General features: G+C 46.7%; 1 protein-coding gene across 1 annotated transcript; it reads left to right on the top strand.

Moving 5' to 3' along the window:
• LOC127038546 (pleckstrin homology domain-containing family N member 1-like) lies at positions 1-12,341 on the top strand. The gene is made up of 11 exons (XM_050931122.1): positions 1-327; positions 822-912; positions 1,543-1,689; positions 3,712-3,798; positions 4,666-4,738; positions 5,340-5,476; positions 7,581-7,727; positions 9,367-9,453; positions 10,424-10,499; positions 11,146-11,222; positions 11,865-12,341. Exons 1-11 carry the CDS (start codon positions 239-241, stop codon positions 11,934-11,936), a joined length of 1,083 nt encoding a protein of 360 aa, XP_050787079.1. The 5' UTR covers positions 1-238; the 3' UTR covers positions 11,937-12,341.
• Positions 12,342-21,282: the final 8,941 nt, after the last annotated feature.

Below are 21,282 nucleotides of genomic sequence, written 5' to 3'. Positions count from 1 at the left end.
CAACAGGAAACACTTTTACATCTCAGATCTTCCTGCCTCTAACCCAAGCACGTTCTTAAAGAGCAAGTAAGCGGACAGGCACGGCACGTTCTCCTCCCACCATCTGTGCTTTCTCCTCATGCTTACGGACCATTTGTTAGAGACAACGTCAGCACGTCAGCCTGTGATTTCGGACTTGACCCCGGGGACTGAAGCGGCTGAGGGCAGGTGCCTTGCCTGAGGGAGCTGGTGAGAAGGGATGGGGTGCTGCAGCATAAGCGCCCGGCGAGCTGCGTTGGCAGGGACATGCCAGGATGAGATGGAGCTGCTGGAAATAGGGGGTAGCAGGTAGGCAGCATGTCTTTGAATCTAGATGTTTGGAAGGGCTTGATGGCCTTGCTGGATACACAGAAGTTACCTTCCATCTAGAGCAGTGGTTCTCAAGCTTTTGTACTGGTGACCCCTTTCACATAGCAAACCTCTGAGTGTGACCCACACCTTATAAATTAAAAACACATTTTCATATATTTAACACCATTATAAACGCTGGAGGAAAAGCGGGGCTCGGGGTGGAGACTGACAGTTCACGACCCCCCATGTAATAACCTCGCGAGCCCCTGAGGGGTCCTGACCCCCAGTTTGAGAACCTCTAATCTAGAGCCCACCGGAATATTTCTAGCAATCAAGCAGTTAAAAGCTGAAACGGCCATGTCAGAATTTAGTCTCCTGCCTGAACATGACATTAACTTTTCTGTTCATGTCACAACCTAGATAAACCCCATAGGACAAATGAATAAAGCTTATTCATCTCCTGTTTCTTGTCCCTTCCTCTCCCATGACAGAAAATGGTCCATTTCAGAAGCTCAGAGTGAAGGCTCGCTCCGTCTCAGGGACCCCGTGACAGCGACAGAGACTGCGACAGAGACAGGAGGTGTGAGTATAAGCAGAACCTCACAAGCCAAGAGTCATGTGTAGTCAGGTAGGAGAGTCCGGGCCTGTTTATTTCAATGGGGCATGATGTCATCATCACCGCTTAGACTTACATGGGTAAGCCCTGAGCCCCAAACAACCATGAATGGTTCTCGCTATCACAGGGTGCGGGGAGGTCTTTTCCCCTCCAGCTTTACACAGTCATACAAATCCACACACTGTTTCTCACAGAACCTGAGGCTAGCTGAAGAGGAAGCTTTTCAGGGGAGGATCAGCGAGCTGAACCCACAGGTGAGTCTAATGCCGATACGATTTGTGTCAGGGCAGCTCCTAGAGGCCACAAACAGGCTCAGATGCTGGGTGTTGTCCCCAGGAGCACCTCACACTGCTCTTCGCCCCATTGTACACAGAGACATCTCACAGTAGATGAATGGCAGGAGTTGGGAGCTGAGTCCAGGTCTCCTGATTCTCAGTTCAATCCCAGACCATCCCTTCCTCTCTGAGCCTTACATCCAAACACCAGAGCAATGTCCAGGAGTTTGCACCTAGATTCCATTGGCTCCACCTCCAGTTTCCATGTTTTTCAGGACACTTCCCATCAAGCTAATAAAGAGACTTTGTTTTTGCTTCCAGGCAGAAGTCCTGTGGGGGAGAACACGGGAGGAACTAAGGAACTTCCTATTCACACAGCCCATCACTGGCTGGGAAGGGAGGAGCATCCACTCCCTTGGGGAAATAGTATGGTCCTCACTGGTTCTTATGCGCAGCTGTCACATGGAGGTAACCATCCTCATCCTGTCTGCACCTTCTGTCTCTTTAGCAAGGGATTTCCCAGATGCATGGGGGAAAGCAAAGTATTTTTAAATGGTAGAAGCAAAATGAGTGGGGTAATTTGGGCCTCAGGCCAACAACAGGATCTGCTTTCATGCTATTTTGGAAAACAGATCCTGTCAAATTAACTTGATATCTTTTATTTTTTGATGAGCTAACAAGTTTGGTTGATGAAAGCAATAGTGCTGATGTAATGTACTTAGACTTCTGCAAGGCATTTGACCTGGTACCGCAAGACCTTGTGATTAAGAAACTAGAACCATATAAAATTAGCATGGCACGCAGTAAATGGATTAAAAATTGGCTAACTAATAGATCTGAAAATGTAATTATAAATGGGGATTTGTCACTGAGCAGGTCTGTTTTCAGTGAGTACTCTCAGGGCTAGGTTCTTGGTCCTACGCTATTTATCATTTTTTTATCATTGACCTGGAACAAAACATACAATTATCACTGAGAAAGTTTGCAGATTACACAAAAATTGGGGAAGTGGTAAAAAATAAAGAGGACAAGTCACTGATTTAGAGTGATCTAGATTGCGTAGTAAAGTGGGGCCAGCAAATAATATGCATTTTAATATGGCTACATATAAATGTATATGTCTGGAAACAAAGAATCTGAGCCATATTAGCAGAATGGGGGACTCTATCCTGAGAAACAGTGACTCTGAAAAAGAGGCTGGTGTCATGGTAGATAATCAACCGAACATGAGCTTCCAATGCAATGCTAAAAGATCAGGAGAACTTGTGGCACCTTAGAGACTAACAAATGTATTTGAGCATAAGCTTTCGTGGGCTACAGCCCACTTCAGTGCAATGCTGTGGTCAAAAGAGTTAATGAGATCCTGGGATGTCTAAACAGGGGAATCTCAAGTAAGAGAAAAGAGGTTATTTCACTTCTATATTTGGCACTAGTGCAACTGCTGCTGGAATCCTGTGTCCTGTTCTGGTGACTACAATTCAAGAAGGATGGTAATAAATAGGAGAAGGTTCAGAGAAGAGCCACAAGAATGAGTAAAGGAATAGAAAACACCTGCCTTATAGTGACAAACTCCAAGAGCTCAATCTATTTCTCTTAAAAACGAGAAGGTTAAGGGGTGACTTGATTACAGTCTATAAGTACCTACATAGGGAACAAATATTTAATCATGAGCTCGTCAATCTAGCAGACAAAGATATAACTCAATCCAATGTCTGGAAGTTGAAGCTAGAGAAAGTCCAACAGGAAACAAGGTACATTTTTAACAGCTAGGGTTATTAACCGTGGGAATAATTTACCAGTGGTCATGGTAGATTCTCCATCACTGACCACTTTTAAATCAAGAAAAGGAAAAAAAGAGTTTTTTTTTAAATCTAGTTTTCTGGCCACCAAATAAAATAAAATAATAAAAACAAGTCTTTGGATTTCATTGTTTCAGGAATAAAAAAACATTTCCAGACCAATCCTAGGGCTCCAGACCAGTCCTACGTCTCCAATAATATGAATCTCTGTAAGATCTGCATGGGATCACACCTGAATGAATTCCAGCTGAGAAAAACAGCCTGATGTCTCAGGCCATGTCTACATAGGAGCTCTCCGGGAAGTTAAGGCAAACAGAGGGAGCTAAAATGGGGATAAATAATATCTAGACTCCTTGTCTCACAGCAGCGTTGTGGTTAATTCATTCATGTTTGAGATCCTCTGAGGAAAGGTGCTATAGAATGGCCATGTATTCAGAGTAGCGATTTGCCTGAATTTTGGTTCACCCTGGGCCATCTGCTACATTACACAGAACAGCTCATAGCTCTCTTCTACAGCCCTTAAACAACCTGACCTATTGGAACTGTGAGCACGTATAGATGTACGAAATACTGCAGTGATGAAGAACGGGTAAGGCAAGGAGCTTGGGGAAATTTAATCTCGATCATATTTTATTTTAAATATGCCTTAACATTTTAGGACGATAATGAAAATAAAACCTTATTTCCACAGGAGATGTCCGAACGATACATTGTGCTGTTCCCCTTCCAGCTGTTAATTCTATCAGTGGATCACATGAAGAAGGCGTTTATCTACCAGGTAAAACACAGGGTTCCCTTTGTATCGTGTAGAGCCCCTGTTCATTGGAGCACTGGGCTTCATCCATCAAGGCACCAAGCTGTCCCTTTACTGCATGTCTGTGGCACAAATACAGTAACTAAATATCAGAACAGGGGCTCAGCTAGAAAACTCTCTAGCTACAAAAGAAGCGTCCCGATCTGTGGGCCTCTAAAGCAGAGGAAACCAGAGGGAGTCCAGGCCTGACCATCATCAGGGCGAGATGAGGAGGGAAGAGACAACAGAAGGGAGAGAAGGAAATCACAGATGTACAGAATTATGAGCTACAGGAGCCAAATCAAAGAGTAAGGCATGTTGTAGAAAGCTTGGGGTGTGCCAACTTGGCAGGGTGATGGGGGGGAGAGGCACAGTAAATGTATGAATTAGCATGGAGAGCCCTTTAACACCGCATGGCAGGGTTGAATGATAGCAATACACACTCTTCCAATCACTTTCCATCCCTAGAGCTCAAAACAGAACTAGATTTCATCCACAGATTCTTTACAAAGGATGTCAGCATCATTATCTCCATTTTACAGATGGGGAAACTGAGGCACAGAGAGGGGAAATTACTTGCCCAAGGTCATTGGCAGAGCCAGAAATCAAACTCATGTCTCCTGCATTCCATTCCAGTGCTCTAGCAACTAGGTGATGCTGCCTCCCTTGAAAGAGCTGGACCCAAGTGGAATTTCATTTTCCTGAAGTAGGGGACCAGCTTTCAGGAGGCAGGGAAACACTGGATGTGGGAGAAGTAGAGCCTGACGTTATGGGAGAGTGCATGACTGAGAGAGCACGGAGAGGAGGGCGTCACAATGATTGCTTTCTAACAGTAATTCCCCATTGCTGCAGGGCCTGCTTCCGCTGGCGGGGATGAACGTGAGGGATGTGCCGAGTGACACCGGCTGCATGTTTGAAATGATGGGTAAGCCTTCTTTCTAGACACCTGTGAAAGGCTTAAACAGGTGGAAGATCCTCTTGTGATGACAGGGGAAAGAGGGCCACTTGTCCCCCTGTGCTCATTCCAGGCACCACCTCACCCCTCTTCCCGTGAACAGGGGTACTCATATGCCAAGTGCATGCAACAGGGATAAGGCTCAGGCAGGGCTAGGGGCACTGGGATTCCTAATCTTCACATGTAAATGCAGCAGCCACTGATTCTCAAGCCAGCAAAGCTTCATTGTCAACTATGACCCTTCATGATAAGGTGACCCTAAATGATAGATTCTCCTGAATCTGCTCCCTCAAAGTGCTGAGCCCACCTCTTAGAGGCCAGTGTCTTTTCAAGTAGAGCAGGTCAACTGTCTAGTTCTGATGGGGACTAGCCGAGAACTCACCATCATGGACCACAAGACGTGGATGAGCTTATCTCAGCATCAGGAATAGAACTGGTCCCAAAGGAGATGTCTGCAAGGCTGGCTACCAGCTTGTGAAGTCTTGAGATGCTGGGAGGAATTTACCCATCAGACCCAGAGACAGTTCTGTCTTCTGCCTGGGATGCCAGAGCTGTGTGTTTCCTTCCATAGGGCCCATGACAGAATCCAGGATCATCTCATGCCTGAGTCCAGCTGAATTCCACATCTGGGTTCTCAGCATCCAGCAGCACATCAAGATGGCAAATGCTCACTGGCCAGCCCACGCCAGCAATATCATTTCTTTCCTGGTGAGGTTGCCTTGCTGGTGGTGGTGGGTAAAGCGCAGAGTAAATGCAAAGTGAATGGGATGGGGACAAGAAACATTCATGGCCCCTGAGTTCAGAGAGACTGAAGTCCTCTGTGCATTCCCAGATGGGGTATGATGCACCGAGGCCAGAAACAAAATACCAGAGTGATGGACACCAAGCCCATCAGTTGCAGTGAGCCCAGCCATCCCACGCCCAACCCTGTGCTACCTGAACTGACAATTAACAACCTGTTCTGGTGGCTGGAGGCAGACTCTAGAGGGAGATGTGACTCTTTCCTCCAAGCCAGTGTACACCCTGAGGACACCACAGATCCATCATAGGCTGTAGGGGCCAAGTCTGCTAAACACACTATGAACTTTCATACCACTGACATTTAGTTTTTCTAACTGGCTGAGACACAGTCAGCTGAACGGCTGGTTTTCTGAGGCACAGAACGGGGCTGTGATTGACAGACCATAGGGAAATGTTTAGTCAGGCCAGACATTCAACCTTCCCATTAGTTACTGTCCCAAAAAGGAAGATTTGATCTGACGTGTCTACTGGCCTGTCATACAGAGCCTCATAAGCCACAACACAATACCATGAAGTGCTACCAGAGGACAGGCGTACACTGAAGTTGAGAATAGTTGTGCATTTGCATGCTACTGAGGGGTGGCATATTTTAACGCAGTGAATAGTCTTAAAGTTTTTCATCCAGTTCTCCCCTTCAAATTCTGTCTTCATGTTTCTAACTAGGAAAGGTTCAGATAAGCCCAGACCCAGCCTAGTCCATCACTCCTCTCTCGAGCCTGACCACCTGAAATTTCAATTAAGGGTCCTCTTCTTCCAATCACCTACTTAGTGTAAGGATGTTTCAGGACCAATTCAACCAGGCCCACAGGTTACCTCACAAACCCAAGGAAAGCCGACAAACCCACCACTCACCAAGTTCTTAGATCTTATTCCCCTTTTTAGCAATAACAAACCTAGCAGTCCTGGTACATGACAGGGACTTTCCTTGTTTTCCCTACACACCCCCAAAATACAATAACAGGGTATTCAGATCTTAATATTCTTTGCCAGGAAATTTTGTTCACACTTTTCCATCTCTAAAAGATTATACAGCTGTTATAACACCCACACAGGCCTACAAAACCTATATCTCCATTGCTTATACATCTACTAATGCATAGCTAATCAGTGGTCCACTAGATACGGATTAGGCCTTTATTGTGTGCTATGGGGTAAGCCCACCTAACCAATGCATAACTCCCATACCCTTAGCAGCTCATCCACCTTCCAGCAAAGGCTGCTTCACCCAACCTGTCCGTCACTAAGTCTCCCTTTCAGAGAAAGACCAACTCCCCTCCAGTGCAGCAAGACCAAGGCACCGTTTGATTGTCCCCACTGCTCCTATGTGCTAAAACGTATCTGTGCTGTAGGGCTAACAGACTGCACAGGGGACTGAAAAACCTGAAGTGTGTAAAATCTCAGGGACTGGGAGAGAATAGGCCCCGGTGGTTGGTTGGTGAGAAAGGCCTTGACTAAATATTTTTCTCAAATCTCTCAACAAGGGGAAGGGGTGTTCAGGCTTATTCTTATGCCATTTAGAAACAGGCCTGATTAAGAACTCTAGGCTCAAACTGCTTTGAATTTGGGTAAAATTTCTCATTTTGATCAGGCCCATTTCTATAACTGGGCCAAAACAGAACCTCACATCACATGAAATGTCCCCTCTCAAACCTGGGGAAAGTTTAGCATCAGATGTAAATTTATCTAAGGTACTTATATGGACCCCATTCCTGTAGTATCTAAACACTTCACAATCTGTAATATCTTTAGCCTCACAACATCGCTGTGAGGCAAAGCAGTGCTAATATCCCCATTTTACAGGTGGGAAACTGAGGTGCAGAGCGGCTATGTGACTTGCCCAATGTCGCACAGGAAGTCTGGGGCAGAGAAGGGACTCGAGCCCAGCTCTCTTAAATCCTATGCTAATGTCATAAACAGTGGAACAGTCATCTAACACCTTCAAACCTCTAACAAACATCACACTTCTATTTTTATTCTCTTTTGTGTTGCATTCTGATGTGTCTCGGAAAAGGTTCCATGTGATGAGCAGTGGAAGAAACGGAAGCTGATGAAGCATCTGTTTTATACCACCATTCTGAAGTGGGAAGGGAAACCCATCCAGCACCTAGGACGGATACACTACCTGGCCATGGTGCAAGTGGCTTACGCCAGCATGGGGGTAACGTACAGCATCTATTGCTCTAAAACATGTGGATCACCTTAGCAGGACTAGAAGCATCTGGAGCATGGGTTCACATGAAGTCACTGGACTGAGATAGCCTGGGATCCTAGCTAGATGAGTGCATATGGAAACAACAGCTGGTCAGGAATTTTTCAACCTACCAGTTTTTCACCATAAAATGCAGATGCCTCAAAACCAAAACTGTCTGAGAAACATACATTTCTGAAATGAAAAGTGTTGGTTTTTTTTTTTGAGGCTAGATGACTTTTCATTTCAAAATTTTAGTAAATTTAGAGTCAAAATTTAGAAGGGTGGAAATGTCAAAATGTAAATAAAACATTTCAAAATTGTCAAAAGCAAATAATCTGATTAACCCAAACTGGAATTTTGTCACTGTTTGTTAGTTCACAAGAAGTTTTGAGATTATTATGTTTCTTCCCAATTTAAAATGGCAGAACTTTTCTAAATCTCAAGAATTCTCATGGGCTGGGAAACCCTAAATGAATCATCAATGACTTTTGGCTTGTGCAGCATTATTATTCCACAAGTAATCCAAAAGAATCAAGAGTCAGCCAAATAGTCTAGTGAAAAAGGATCCCACAGTATCAAAGAGACAGGCACAGATGATTTGTGGGTATGTAAAATATCCCTCAGAAGTAGGGTGACAAGACAGCAAGTGTGAAAAATCGGGACGGGGGTTGGGGGTAATAGATACCTATAGAAGAAAATGCCCCAAATTTTGGGACTGTCCTTACAAAACAGAGACATCTGGTCACCTTACTCATAAGGTATCAAATACCTGTGCATTGTGAGGTACATACCTATACAAACACCCAGACACATTGCATTTACATGCAGCTATCTGTGAGGGAGGAAATGACAACACAGATTCTAAATTGATCAGTTTCATAAGCCTTGTGTATTTTCTCTCAGATATACTGTAGAGGATGTTGTCATGTGTTTCTGTCCCAGATGTGGACTGGATACAGAGGTTGCTTAGCAGGGGCGGCTCTAGGTATTTTGCTGCCCCAAGCACGGCAGGCAGGCTGCCTTTGGCAGCGCCCCTGTGGGAGGCCCCTGGTCCTGCGGATTCGGCAGCACGCCTGCGGGAGGTCCGCCGAAGCCGTGGGACCAGCGGACCCTCCACAGGCATGCCGCCAAAGGCAACCTGCCTGCCGCCCTCGTGGCAACTGGCAGAGCGCCTCCTGTGGCTTGCCGCCCCAGGCACGCGCTTGGCATGCTGGTGCCTGGAGCCACCCCTGTTGCTTATAGGCACCAGATGAGTTCATCCTAAGATCCTTTAATGCTCTGCCAGGTATGGCAAAGGCTGGCTTTAATAAGGTATTTTGCACATCGTGCCACCTAGTGTCCAAATAGTATAATGCAGCCTAGCGTTCCATGACAGATGACCTGTTAATATTTTATATTGTAGCTATAGCAAAGAAAGGGAAAATATCTGCTTGTGGGGTGTGCGATGATGATGACTGAATGCTTGAAAGTGACCCTGTGATTTAGAGTCTCTCTCCACACCCATTTTACATCACTACACATTCTGCCTTCAAGCTACGACTGCCCTGTTCAGTACAAGTTAGTGACTTTGATGTCTCCAAGTGGTGCTATGTACCTTTCTCTGCAGGACTTTAAAGAGAGGATGCTGGTGCTGTTTCCAGAGGATCTGGTTTTCCTCTCCGTAGACAGAGAGAGAACCGGCATTGCGTATGAGGTAAATAATGAAGCAGGTGTGGGGACTGACTTGGGAAGGAAAGTTACCGAGCCTGTAGTGCGTGGTTCGATGAGAGCTAAGTGAGGAATCCAAGAACCACCGTACAGGTGTTGAAAGGGTATAAGCACCAAGGAGGGAGGGGGTTGATTAGAGTGGCCCAGGAAGGAATAACGAGGAGTTATGGGATGAAGCTGAGCTAAGGAAAACTTGAACTGAATATCAGGAAACATGTCCTAACAATGAGAGCGGTGGAGTCTTCTCCCAGCTGTGGAAACTACCGTGCTTGGGATATTTAATACTAGACTGGGCAACCCTGCACTAGTCTGGGGAGACACACTTGGTGAATTCATACCCCTTCTCATTTCCCCCACCTCTTCTCTGACTCCAGGACTTGGCAATTCCCAGTAAGGCTCTGTTAGAGTCCTTAAAAACCAGTGTGGGGGTGTATCAAATGGCCTCTAAGCTCCATTTCTGCCCTAGCTCAGAGCTAATGCCCAGGAGGCTCAAGGTAACTTCAGCTCCTAAACTTCAAAGCGGTCACCACATGGCTTGGCATCTGCACTGCTGAATAACAGAAACTGAGCATGACAAGGTGGGTGAGCAAATATCTTCTCCCCCACCTTGTCTCTCTAATATCCTGGGACCGACACCACTACAACAGCGCTGCAGAAACAGAAGCAGTTACTTTCCGAGGAACTGCAATTATAAGACCACTGCTGCATCTTTTGCTGTGGATGCAACAAAAATAACACGAAGGAACCACAGGAAGAGGGCTGGGTTCTAAATATCCATATTTGCTAAATAGACACAAACATGCGAGGCCTAGCTACATACATCCTGCCGCTCTTATTGGATGCTAGCAGCTTCTGTAACATAGCGCACCATGAGCTCTGCTAGAGGGCTCATTTAGAGGGGTGCTACCTTGTGCCTATACACTGCAGGCATTTTCTCTGTCCTTTCCTCTTTGAAGGGAAAACTCCCTCTAGCTGGGATCCAAGCAAAGGAGAAATCTGCTGTGCTGGGGCGGCTGGAATTTGAAATCACAGGTATGCCAGGGATTGATGGTCGTGGTGAGGGTGGTGAGAACTGATTGTGCCATGAGGATTTTTGCATTGCAATGGAATCAGCTGTCCCTTCCCTAACTGTTTAGTCCAGGCCTGTGCCAAGGTGGCCCCAGGTGAGGACACTAGGATATACAGGCTGTGTTTAGCTAATGGGGCTACAGGCTCTGCCTATGTCCAGCAGCCTCACTTAAGAATCCTCTTCCCAGTCATTAGCTGAGCCCTGCCTCTTCTCTACCACAAGAGACTCTAGCTACAGAAAATCAGCCTCTTCTACCATCCACACCCCTCTGCTCAGGCTACACCCAACCCAGGCCGGAGCACTCATCCCCCTAATGCACTCACCTTGCTGCTGGCTATCAGGCTTTTATGGTCTTCTGTGTTGCCTGATTGGCCCATCTGCTCGAGCCCTGTCTCATTACTCCACCCTGTACACCTGTGAGAGGTCTGAGCAGGTGTAGGGAGGGGAGGAGGAGGAGAAGAGGGGGGTTAACTCTTTGCCTGCTGGGACACAGCTGGAATACCTGTGCCCTCTCCCAGTGTATGCTGGTAATGCATGGGCCAAGAAGAAGGATGCGTGGACTATTCCTGCACCAAAATGTTCCCACATGCCTCACTCTTCTCTTGGCAGGAAGCCTGACGGAACCGATCCTGGTCGCCTGCTCCACTGCTGAAGATTATGAAAAATGCCTCTTCTACCTACAAAAGGTCCTCATCAGATATTACCCCCATACACTTCTTTGCTCTGTGGCTGTTGTGACTTCTGCTTTTCCAACCTGGGACTTTCCAACCTTAAGCACAACTGCTTATCCTACTCCTCCCTCCACCCCCGATAAGAGTCCTCCATGATTCAAAACCTGTTAGCACTCAGGGTGACCATTCAGCTCCCTTGGAACTCATCCTCTCACCTAAAGGGTTCAGCATGGGGGACCACAATACTTTTTTCCTAATCAGAATGTGTGTGTGTGTATTACATGCATTCATCCTGGAGGTTTGAACACCCCACCTCCACTGCAGAAAGCATAAGCAGCTACAGCTTGATCTAAAGGGCAGAGACCGCTAGCTAGTCACTGTTAGTAGAGCGATATGCTCTGTGGATCATGCATAAAGAGAGACACGTGGTATATACTGAACCTTTGGTTGCCTCTGCACCATATTTGGGGTTCACAAAAGAATGACAGTGAACTGGGCTGCAAGATTTTAAAAGTAGAAAAGCTCTGAGCCCCTTAAGAACTTGGATTGAGACATGCTGCACCTTTTCTGAATGCTTAAAATCTTAAAAACGCTTGAAGTCTTTCCAGCAGCATTGCTGTATTAGTGCATTAATCTGCTGACATCAATCTGTTCCAGCCTGAGCAAATCCTTGACACTGTGACTGTCCAGCCACCACCAATGGTGCCGAAGAAATCACTGCGGCATTAGAACTATGGAGCCTATGGAAAAGGCTAGCACCCAGTGACAGCGCTGACTGGAGGGGCCAAACTGATGGCTAAGGATGCTGGAGGAAGATGCCCACCATTGGCAAAACTAGAGATGGCCCAGAAACAACTTGAATCCAAACCCCTTCAGACTGAGAAGGTTGAATTGTGAGTCCTCAATCTGAACCTACCCTGTGGGGTACGGTCCCTGGCAGGACTCATTTGTGCCCAGATTAGCTGCTGTTCCCGATGGCCTGTTGGAACCCCCTGGATATAATCCTGGTTGATCAGACTCCTTGAGGGGGAATCCTTCCTGGTTTGATCACTTTATTTATTGGCTGCTGCTTCTTGGAGAGAGAAATAACCTAAAGTAGTGTGTAAATAGGATAAATAAAACCCATCAGACCAATTGTACAGAAAGGAGCCTTCCTGTTATAGAGTTTAAGGCCAGACGGGACCACCTAATCATCTAGGTTGACCTCCTGTATAGCACGGGCCACCAACACCCACACGCGAAACCCAGCACTCAGAATGAGACGCCAAGTATCATAGCCCAGAGGAGACTAGACAGTATGTGTCACAGGCAGAGACTAGAAGGGATGGAGGTGCACCAGTGCCTGAAGCCCATGGAGTTGCAGGGAAATAATCAAGTATCAGAGGGGTAGCCGTGTTAGTCTGGATCTGTAAAAGCAGCAAAGAATCCTGTGGCACCTTATAGACTAACAGATGTTTTGGAGCATGAGCTTTTGTGGGTGAATACCCACTTTGTCAGATGCATGTAGTGGAAATTTCCAGGGGCAGGTATATATATGCAGGCAAGCTAGAGATAATGAGGTAGTTCAATCAGGGAGGATGAGGCCCTGTTCTAGCAGTTGAGGTGTGAAAACCAAGGGAGGAGAAACTGGTTTTGTAATTGGCAAGCCATTCACAGTCTTTGTTTAATCCTGAGCTGATGGTGTCGAATTTGCAGACGAACTGAAGCTCAGCAGTTTCTCTTTGAAATAATAATCAAGTGTGATATACCCAGATAATCCTGACTAGTGACCTGCACCCACATGCTGCAGAGGAAGATGACTCCCCCATCCCACCCACCGTCACTGCCAATCTGAGTCAGGGGCAAATTCCTTCCCGATGGCGATCAGCTAGACCCTGAGCATGTGAGCGAGAACCAGCCAGCCAAGCATCTGAGAGAGAGGATGCTCCGTGCCATGTCACAGGCCTGGCCCTCCTCATCCAATGTCCCCTCTCCTCCCATTGCCATCCTGTATGCTTCCAAGGAAGGAGATTGATAAAAAGAAAACCGGAATACCTTGGCAAGTGGAGGAAATCCCTTCCTGACCCCTGCAGGTGGCTGGCTGAAACCCTGTGCATGAGCTTTGAGATGTAAATCAGAAGCCACCCCAAGGAATGCCCAGCCCTACCCCCATCCTCACAAGGAACCCCAACACACTCTCTCTCAAAACTAATTAAGTTGTTTGCTTCCCAGCTCCTACTGGGAGGCTGTCCCAGGACCTCACTCCTTGGATGGTTAGAAACCCTCTTCTAATTCCCAGCCTGAATTGGTTCAGGGCCAGTTTATCCCCATTTGTTCTTATGCTAACGTTTTCCTTTAGCTTAAATAGCTCTTCTCCCTCCCTGGTGTTTACCCTTCCCCCCTCCCCCTGGATGCATTTAAAGAGAGTAACTGGGTCACTTCCCAGGGGTCCCAGGTTCTGAGGCACCTCACTACCACCTGTCCATAGCATGAGGCAGTGGTCCGTGCTTGCTGTGGATCAGCTCCCTGAAACCACCAGCCTCTGGTAACACAAGAACTCCCTTCCAGGCTTCCACTGGCCTCATGCACCCTTTCTGGGAGTTAGCAATAAGCACACACTGACCCCTGAGTCCTCCAAGCATCCCTCTGGAGCACACAGCTCCTGGTCCACTGAGGACTCCCAGAACTCTCAGATCCGCTATTCCCAAACCTTGCAAAAGTCAAATCAGGAGCCCCACTTTATTGAACCCACCACACTTAGATATGTATATATATATAGAGAGAGAAAACAAGAATACTTTTATTATTAAAAACAGAGATTCAAGTGATCGTGAGTAAGAATATTGGACACAAATGGTTACACAGAAAACAAAATCATACCATACTTCCTAGAGCCTAAACTTAAAACAAGGCATTCCCCTGTCTCCTACACGATAGCTTATCCCGAGTCCTTTTCCCTGTATTTTCAATCAGATGGATCGAGATTCCCTTTTCACAAAATCAAGCCTGATGGCAGCTTGTCTTCATGGGAGGAGCCCAGGGTGTCTTTCTGCTCCCCCAAATATACCAGAACAAACCTTTGATGTTCACCTTCAAACAGGGCTGGTGCAAGGATATTTTGCGCCCTAGGTGAAACTTCCACCGTGTGCCCCCCTGTAACATCGGTTCATTGAGGGGCAAATCCCAGTGAGCCTTTGTAGACCCAGGGGCCAGCCATGCCCAGGGGCTGCTCCGCAGACCAGATTCCCCCTCCCCGCCCCCTGAACTCCCCTGGAGGGTGCACAGCCCCTCAATGAGCCCTCCCCACCGCACCCCGGCGGTCCCTGCCCCGAGTCCACTCACTGGCTTTGCCAGGCTTGGGCCGCTGCAGCAGCTCAGCAAGAAGGAGTTGCCTCCTGGGGGCTCCTGCAGCAGACGCATGTGGGCAGAGGCCCCCGTGCACCCGCCCCCCTGGCTCCTCCCTCACTGCGCTCAGACTCTGCGGTTCCCGGGAGCGTGAGCCCCTGCAGCTGCTGCCCCTCCTGCAGCAGGCTCAGGACCCCGCGCCTGGCACTGGCTCACGTGTCCGGGAGCCGCAGAGCCTGAGCACAGTGAGGGAGGAGCTGAGGGGGCACACGGGGACCTCTGCCCACATGCATCTGCTGCAGCCTGCAGGAGCCCCTTGGGGGGGGGCACCAGGCCGCAGTCTGGGCAGGAGGGGCGTGGGGCACTGCTGCTCCTTGCTAGCCGTGCTGCCGCCTTTGCAGGGCTCCTGCCCCCTTGCTCCACGCTGGCTCCTCCATCGTTGGGGCTCACCACTCCTGCAAGCCGGCACTCTGGCTCTCCCGTGCATCTGGAAGGCGGCTTCTCCCTGCCGAGCCAGGGCACTGCTTTTTGGCACCCCCAGGGCCATCCTTAGAATTTATGGGGCCCTATGCAGTATTATTAAACTGGTGCCCCTATGCCCGATGGCAGCCTGAGCTTGCAGCCCGGCAGGAGCAGGGGCAGGGGCAGGGGCAGAGAAACAAGGCAGAAAGACTAACAAGACGCCTGGCCTGCCTCACAGTGGCAGAGAGTCTCAGTTCCCCGCAGAGACCCCTGTACCCTCTCCCTCACGCAGAATGGATGTGCAGAAAGTACCTAATTAAAAGCCCTAAACTTGGGAATAAAAAATGCCAGTCACAGGTCTTTTGATATGCCCTGAAGTTTGTCAGACATTTATCTGCAAAAACTTTGTAGTAAGGGTGAGTCAGCTGTCTTGCTGAATACAACATTAAATATTATGGAATACAGGATGCAGCTCTTCTCTGTTCTACATTTTCTTAATCAGTATTTCTAAGGTGATTTTATATTTTAAAGGTACTTTTAAGCCTTCATTAAGTAATCATTCCAGATTACTATATATTTTCACAACAATGTTCACTGCTTTTAGAAAAAGGGAACACTAATTTACTGGTTGTGATCTCCATAACAATACACATGTTTACGAAATTTCACCAACTTTAAAAAATCTGTTTCCAAAGATTTTAGGCATAACAAAGGATTTTATATCTTACTAAGGTACTGATTTTGCTTAAAACTAGTTAATCAAATAGTCAGAAGTAAAGAAAGGGAGACTCTTTGTCCAGCTATCTGGAAGCAAAGGGCTGTTGCTTCCTTCAGTTGGGGGCTGGGGGGGGGGGGTGAGAAGAGGGAGTGAAGGGAGAAATGGATGGACAGAAAGGACAGGAAGACTTTGGAAGTAAGTTTTTTTACTATAGTAATTAAAATGTGTATTTTAGATATGGGTGGTCTTTTGAAGACTTTATTTTAGAAAACCATATGTCTGAAGATCCCAGCATTTAAGGCCAACGATAATTGTGCATCTGAAAATCTATGCAAGGATTTTTTAGAGATGTGATTTATAATCTTCACCAATTCACTAATGAAATATTTTTAAAGCAACTTTTAAACTAAGGTCCTGTAGACTGATGTGTTCTGAGTACATATTACAGTCATGCACCACTGTTTGTCAGTACATTCAGAAATTGACAGTAGATAGCTGGGGGTTGGCAAATGCCTGTTAAACGGCTTCATTACCACTTGAATGGCTCTTGAACAGTTTCAATGTTGTGCTAATAGGTCTGGCAGGCTGGAGACTTTTTCTTTTTTAACTACTAGATCCCCTGCCTAGGGTCGCCTAATGGAAGCGCCCGCCCTGTTCAAGACACGCTACCTTTCATTGGCCTGCTTTTACCTACAGACCTAGCAAACATATTTTTAGTATATATACACAATTCCTCACTTATTCTCTGTCCATACATCTCACAACGGTTAGGATGACCAGTGCAACACAAGCTTTCGGTAGAGAACTACACAATCCCTGTTGGTGAATCCACGGGATCCTTGTGCCCGTGTCCTGTGCCAGTTGGCATCAAGAGCATCCTTGAGTCACAGTAATCATATCTCCATATCTCCTTTTCGCTAGGCCAGACAAGCCAAGCTCTTCCAGCTGCCTCTCATAAGATAGGCCCTGCATCCCCCTGATCATCCTAGTAGCTTTTCTCTGCAGCTGTTCCAGTTTGAATTTATCTGCCATGAACATAGATTTGTCTCTTCCTTGTGTTGGTATGAATCTGTTTTATGTCCTGTCTTTCAGTTTCTCTATACTTCATCCTCATTTTTCCTTAGGCTCTGGCCCCTGGCAATCTCTATCATCTCTTACTCTCTCCTGCAGGGACTGGCTTCCCTTCTTTCCTTCCTCACCACCCCATTGTCTGCCTCCTTCTCCTTCTCATATCCCAATGCAGCAAACCTGTTACTCAGCCACCACTAGCTGTTCTTTTCCTCTGCCTTGTTCTCATGGTCATGTTCTCCCATGGATCACCCTCCTCTTCTGGCATTTCACCCTCCAGGTCCTTTTGTTCAGCAGGTGTCTGCAATTCTCGAGTTGTCTGTGTCACCTGTTCTCTCTTCTCCTGCATTATGCCTTCAAATCCTTGTCTGAATTCCATCATCTCCAGGGACATCTCTAAGCCTTGGATCTTCTCTGCCATGAGCTCTGTCAAGCGAATTTCATGCATAAGTAGCTTCCCACAGATACCCACTCAAGGATGCTGTACATCCTGCAGCTTCTGTATCCGGCCATCTTCTTTGTCTTCTCGCCTCCTCAGGTCACTTCTAGTGCTGCCTCAGTAGCCATTGTCTTCCTCTCCTAGACCCTATTTCTAGAAAAAAAGAAATGGGGGGCAAACCAAAATGCCACAGAAACACTGATCTCCACTGTTAGCTGCTAGCTGGTTGAAGTCAAGTTCGCTAGTGACTGGCTTTTAAACCTAATCAAGTGAGGTTGGCACCTGCTTTTCCATATTGCATCCATATTTAGAAGCCTAAAGCAACAGCCTGATATGTAAAGGTCCTGAGTCCCCACAGCTCCCATTGGCTACCATGGGACAACTCACATTATTTATGTAAGAGCTGCAGGATTGGGCCCTTAATTTTTGTTTCAAGAGCTACTCATGGTGTTTCCAGAACTCAACATGAATTCTGCATCCATAAGCCACTGGTCCTGGCTATCATCTAGAATGCAGCTGACCGCCCACAGTTTTGTTTCTTATCATAAACAACCCAGAAAGCATCAGGCAACTCAGGAAATGGTGTCCGTTTCTAAGAAATCTGCCTTTGGGTCACAGCTTAATCAGATTTCTGGTCTGTTCATGACATCTTGTGTATTTTCCGCGAACAGTAAAATCTGCCTTGAGAGATGCTTGAGGGCTTGACAAATAACAGGTGCTAGACGGAGGCGGCTCTTCTGATAAAAAGAGAAGAAGAACTGAGCGTAATATGCTTGAGACATTCTAGGGGTCACTTTCTTAGGGTCAAGATAGTTTCCAGGAAGCATGGTGTCTTGTATAGAATCATAGAACTGGAAGAGACCTAGAAAGGTCATGTAGTCCAGTCCTCTGCATTCATGGCAGGACTAAGTATTATTTAGACCATCCCTGACAGGTGTTTGACCAACCTGCTCTTAAATATCCCCAATGATGGAGATTCCACAACCTCCAGTGCTTAACCACCCTGACAGTTAGGAAGTTTTTCCTAATATCCAACCTAAACCGCTCTTGCTGCAATTTAAGCCCATTGTTTCTTGTCCTGTCCTCAAAGGTTAAGAACAACAATTTTTCTCCTTCCGCCTTGTAACAACCTTTTATGTATTTGAAAATACTATACATATACTTTTGAATAGGTTTCATTGTATATTGGAGAGCGAGAGAGTGAGCATGTGTGTGCGCGTGTGCATACGCATGCTTTGGGGATTGGGACTGAAATTTAGCCCTGACCTCAGATTCAAATTTTGCAGTGACACAAACACAGATCCAAATAAAGATACAGAGCTCTCTGAACGAATCCTGTACTGTAGGAAGATTTCTTTGCTAGGGACTCTGAATGGATTACTTTTGTTTTCCTTGAACCACGTTTCAATCATCTGTTGCTGAAATGCCCCAGGAGTTACAATCACGTACAGTTAGGGTTTCCCCCCTGAATCAGAACCATGAGACGCCAAGAACTGAACTGATTTTCCCGTCCATAAAAAGTCCTTGGTGAGCAGTCAGATAGGTAGGAAGTAGAAATGTTTCTTTAGCCAGGCATAAAGTGGATGGGCCACTCTGCAAACTTCTCCCGTGGACTGTAGCTGTGTTCAATGCATCAGTACTAACAGACAGCGCCACCTGCTAGTCCATCGAGAGTTGAGACTGCTTTGCTAGCCTATCCAACAGTTTGGTTTCTCCTTCTTGCCCACGTTAGCGTTATCTAAGCGCTGTTCTCCAGTTCTGATGGTACTAAGTAGCTGGAAAACTGGCTTACCCAGCTGCCTGGAAATCCCCCGTTTCTAAAGCAGAGGAGGTGGTGAGAGAGGAGGGAGGATTACAATAGTAGATGATACTGCTGGTTTGGAGTGTGGGCAGATTTGCTGGAGGGCACAGGCAGGGCCAGATTAAGGTTATGAGGGGCCTAAGGCTAATGGGAGGCTAAAGGCCTAAGTATGAATGACATATTGTAAAAAAATCCTGATAAAGTCATCAAACATTTCCCTACATATATATTTGCATATTTATTTATTTATGTAAAATTAACATGTTTATTCTACTCTCGCAAAATGCAATTCTTCAAACAGATACTTCTGAGCAAGAGGTAGCACAAGGGCTGCTATGCTGTCCTTCTCTTTCCTCCTAGAATCACTGTACAAACATTAAATAAACTTAATCTAAAGCCTTTCGGCTTTTGAACGACTAGGAGTTGACAAAACAGAGCTGTTCCCTGTTGTGTTCTCTGCACCACCACCCCTCAACAAAAAGACTGAAAATCAGCATCTTAAAAGAACCATTAAGGATCTTTCAAAAGAACAGTCCAACCAAGACTGCTGTAGTGACACCCTTGTTACATCGGGTCTGGTGTTTGTTTCAGGCTGGTGTAGAATGAAGGGAGACCTTCCTGTTTCATTTGCCTATGTAAATCAAGCAGACCTTGCTTAATCCTTTTCCCTCAAAGTGCTCAGAGGTTGGGGTGGAAAGTGAATGAGATTCTGCTTATACCAGGTGTGAAAAAGCAGAAGGGACCAAAATCTATTCTTGTGCAAAAATCCATTCTCCTTGAAGTCAATAAAGTTACCAGGTGTAACTGTCAGCAGGAACTGGCCTGTCTTCTCATTCCCTTCTTGAATCATATTCCAGGTTTACCCAACATTTTCCACTCGGGAAAAAAATTAGTTTGAGTTGGGGCAGAAAAACAAGGACTAACTTCAGGTTTATTTAGCTTTAAGGTTTTGGAATGAAACTCAAAAGAAATCAAATGTGAGGTATTTTTATGAGGGATTGAATTGCTAGAGAACCAGCAAATGGACAGAACCTGCCTTTAGCCTATTCAGCCTATCATAGCCTCCTAAGACGTGGATTTAGAATCCTTGTGTGTGTGTGTGGGGGGGAAGTACAGAGATGCGTTGGCCTGTGGAATCGTGCTGAGCATAAGGAAAGAACTTGGCTGCCTGCGCATCCCAGTACAGAAAAACACATCAAAGAAAAAAATTGGATTTCTTTGATTTTTAGTACAGTTCAGCACAGTATTGAACACAGTGCATCATAAATCTGAAGCCCCTAGAGGGAAGGCACTGTAAAAGTTAAAGACCTGGTATCCAGAATAGGATGGTTTGTTTTGTTTTTCCTACATTTGGGTGGGAATTCGTTCCTTATACCCGAGGGGAGGAGGGAGGAGACAGTAGTTCTGGCTGGAGCTGGATAGAGTGTGGGCAGGTTCTGTGCCAGCTTCCCACCCTACCACTGTGGTACTGCCGCTTCCCCCCCCCACCCCAACTCACTAGTTGTCCAGAAACAGGACCCAGCACACACAGAAGATGACAGTGACTAGGACTAGGTCCCAGCATCCTGGAGCTGCCTGCCAGCCTCAGCAGAGGAGAGGGACAGAGGGAGCTTCTGCCCTCCCTGACAGCTATGGAGAAATTGCGGGGCAGGGGGCAATGCCTGCTCAGACTACACCCACAGCTGGCACGGGTTCCCGTGGAAACCAGATTTTTAGCATCCGGTCTCTGGTGTTAACTGGAACCCCGGCAACGTGTTTCTGCAGCGCAGGGAGACGCAGCAGGCTACTGGCTGAGCTCCTGCCAAGCCGTGGGGGCTGCTTTGCCTTTCCTGCTGGCAGGAGCACTTCAGCAGGACTGCCTGAGCAAACTACCCCCTCTCACCCGGCCGCGCCCCCCTGCCCAATCAGTTGGGCCTAAAAATAGGAGGACCTAAAGCTATAGCCTTATTAGCCTAATAGTTAATCTGGCCCTGGGCCCAGGAGTGGAATAGCAGGGGTGTGCGAGGGTAGGAGCCAGGTGTCTGCAGAAGAGCTGCATGGAGAAAACTTACTCGTTCCAGTCAAGGGCACGGAGATAAATCCGCCAACAGAAGAGAATGTAAAAACAAACAGAAAACAGCCACCAAAACCCCCACAATTGTTCCTAATCTCGGCTCAGTTCAGATCAGCTCCACTGATATACAAGTCAGAGAGAATGTTTATTTTGCCTTTACAAAAGGTCACAAGAAGATTTTTTTTTTAAACGTACATAGTAAACAAAATG

This window comes from Gopherus flavomarginatus, chromosome 21 (genome assembly GCF_025201925.1).
Source record: "Gopherus flavomarginatus isolate rGopFla2 chromosome 21, rGopFla2.mat.asm, whole genome shotgun sequence".
Classification (NCBI taxonomy): domain Eukaryota; kingdom Metazoa; phylum Chordata; order Testudines; family Testudinidae; genus Gopherus; species Gopherus flavomarginatus.
The sequence above is the reverse complement of the archived record's forward strand: the minus strand, read 5'-3'. Positions and strand labels throughout refer to the sequence as shown.

What these genes read in the sequence shown, in the direction of transcription:
- LOC127038546 (XM_050931122.1), top strand. Translation starts at nt 239, where the DNA reads ATGGGGTGCTGCAGCATAAGCGCCCGGCGAGCTGCGTTGGCAGGGACA. An exon ending in CTGCGACAGAGACAGGAGGT is followed by an intron (nt 913 to 1,542) that starts GTGAGTATAAGC and finishes TTTTGCTTCCAG; the next exon opens with GCAGAAGTCCTGTGGGGGAG. An exon ending in TGCGCAGCTGTCACATGGAG is followed by an intron (nt 1,690 to 3,711) that starts GTAACCATCCTC and finishes TTATTTCCACAG; the next exon opens with GAGATGTCCGAACGATACAT.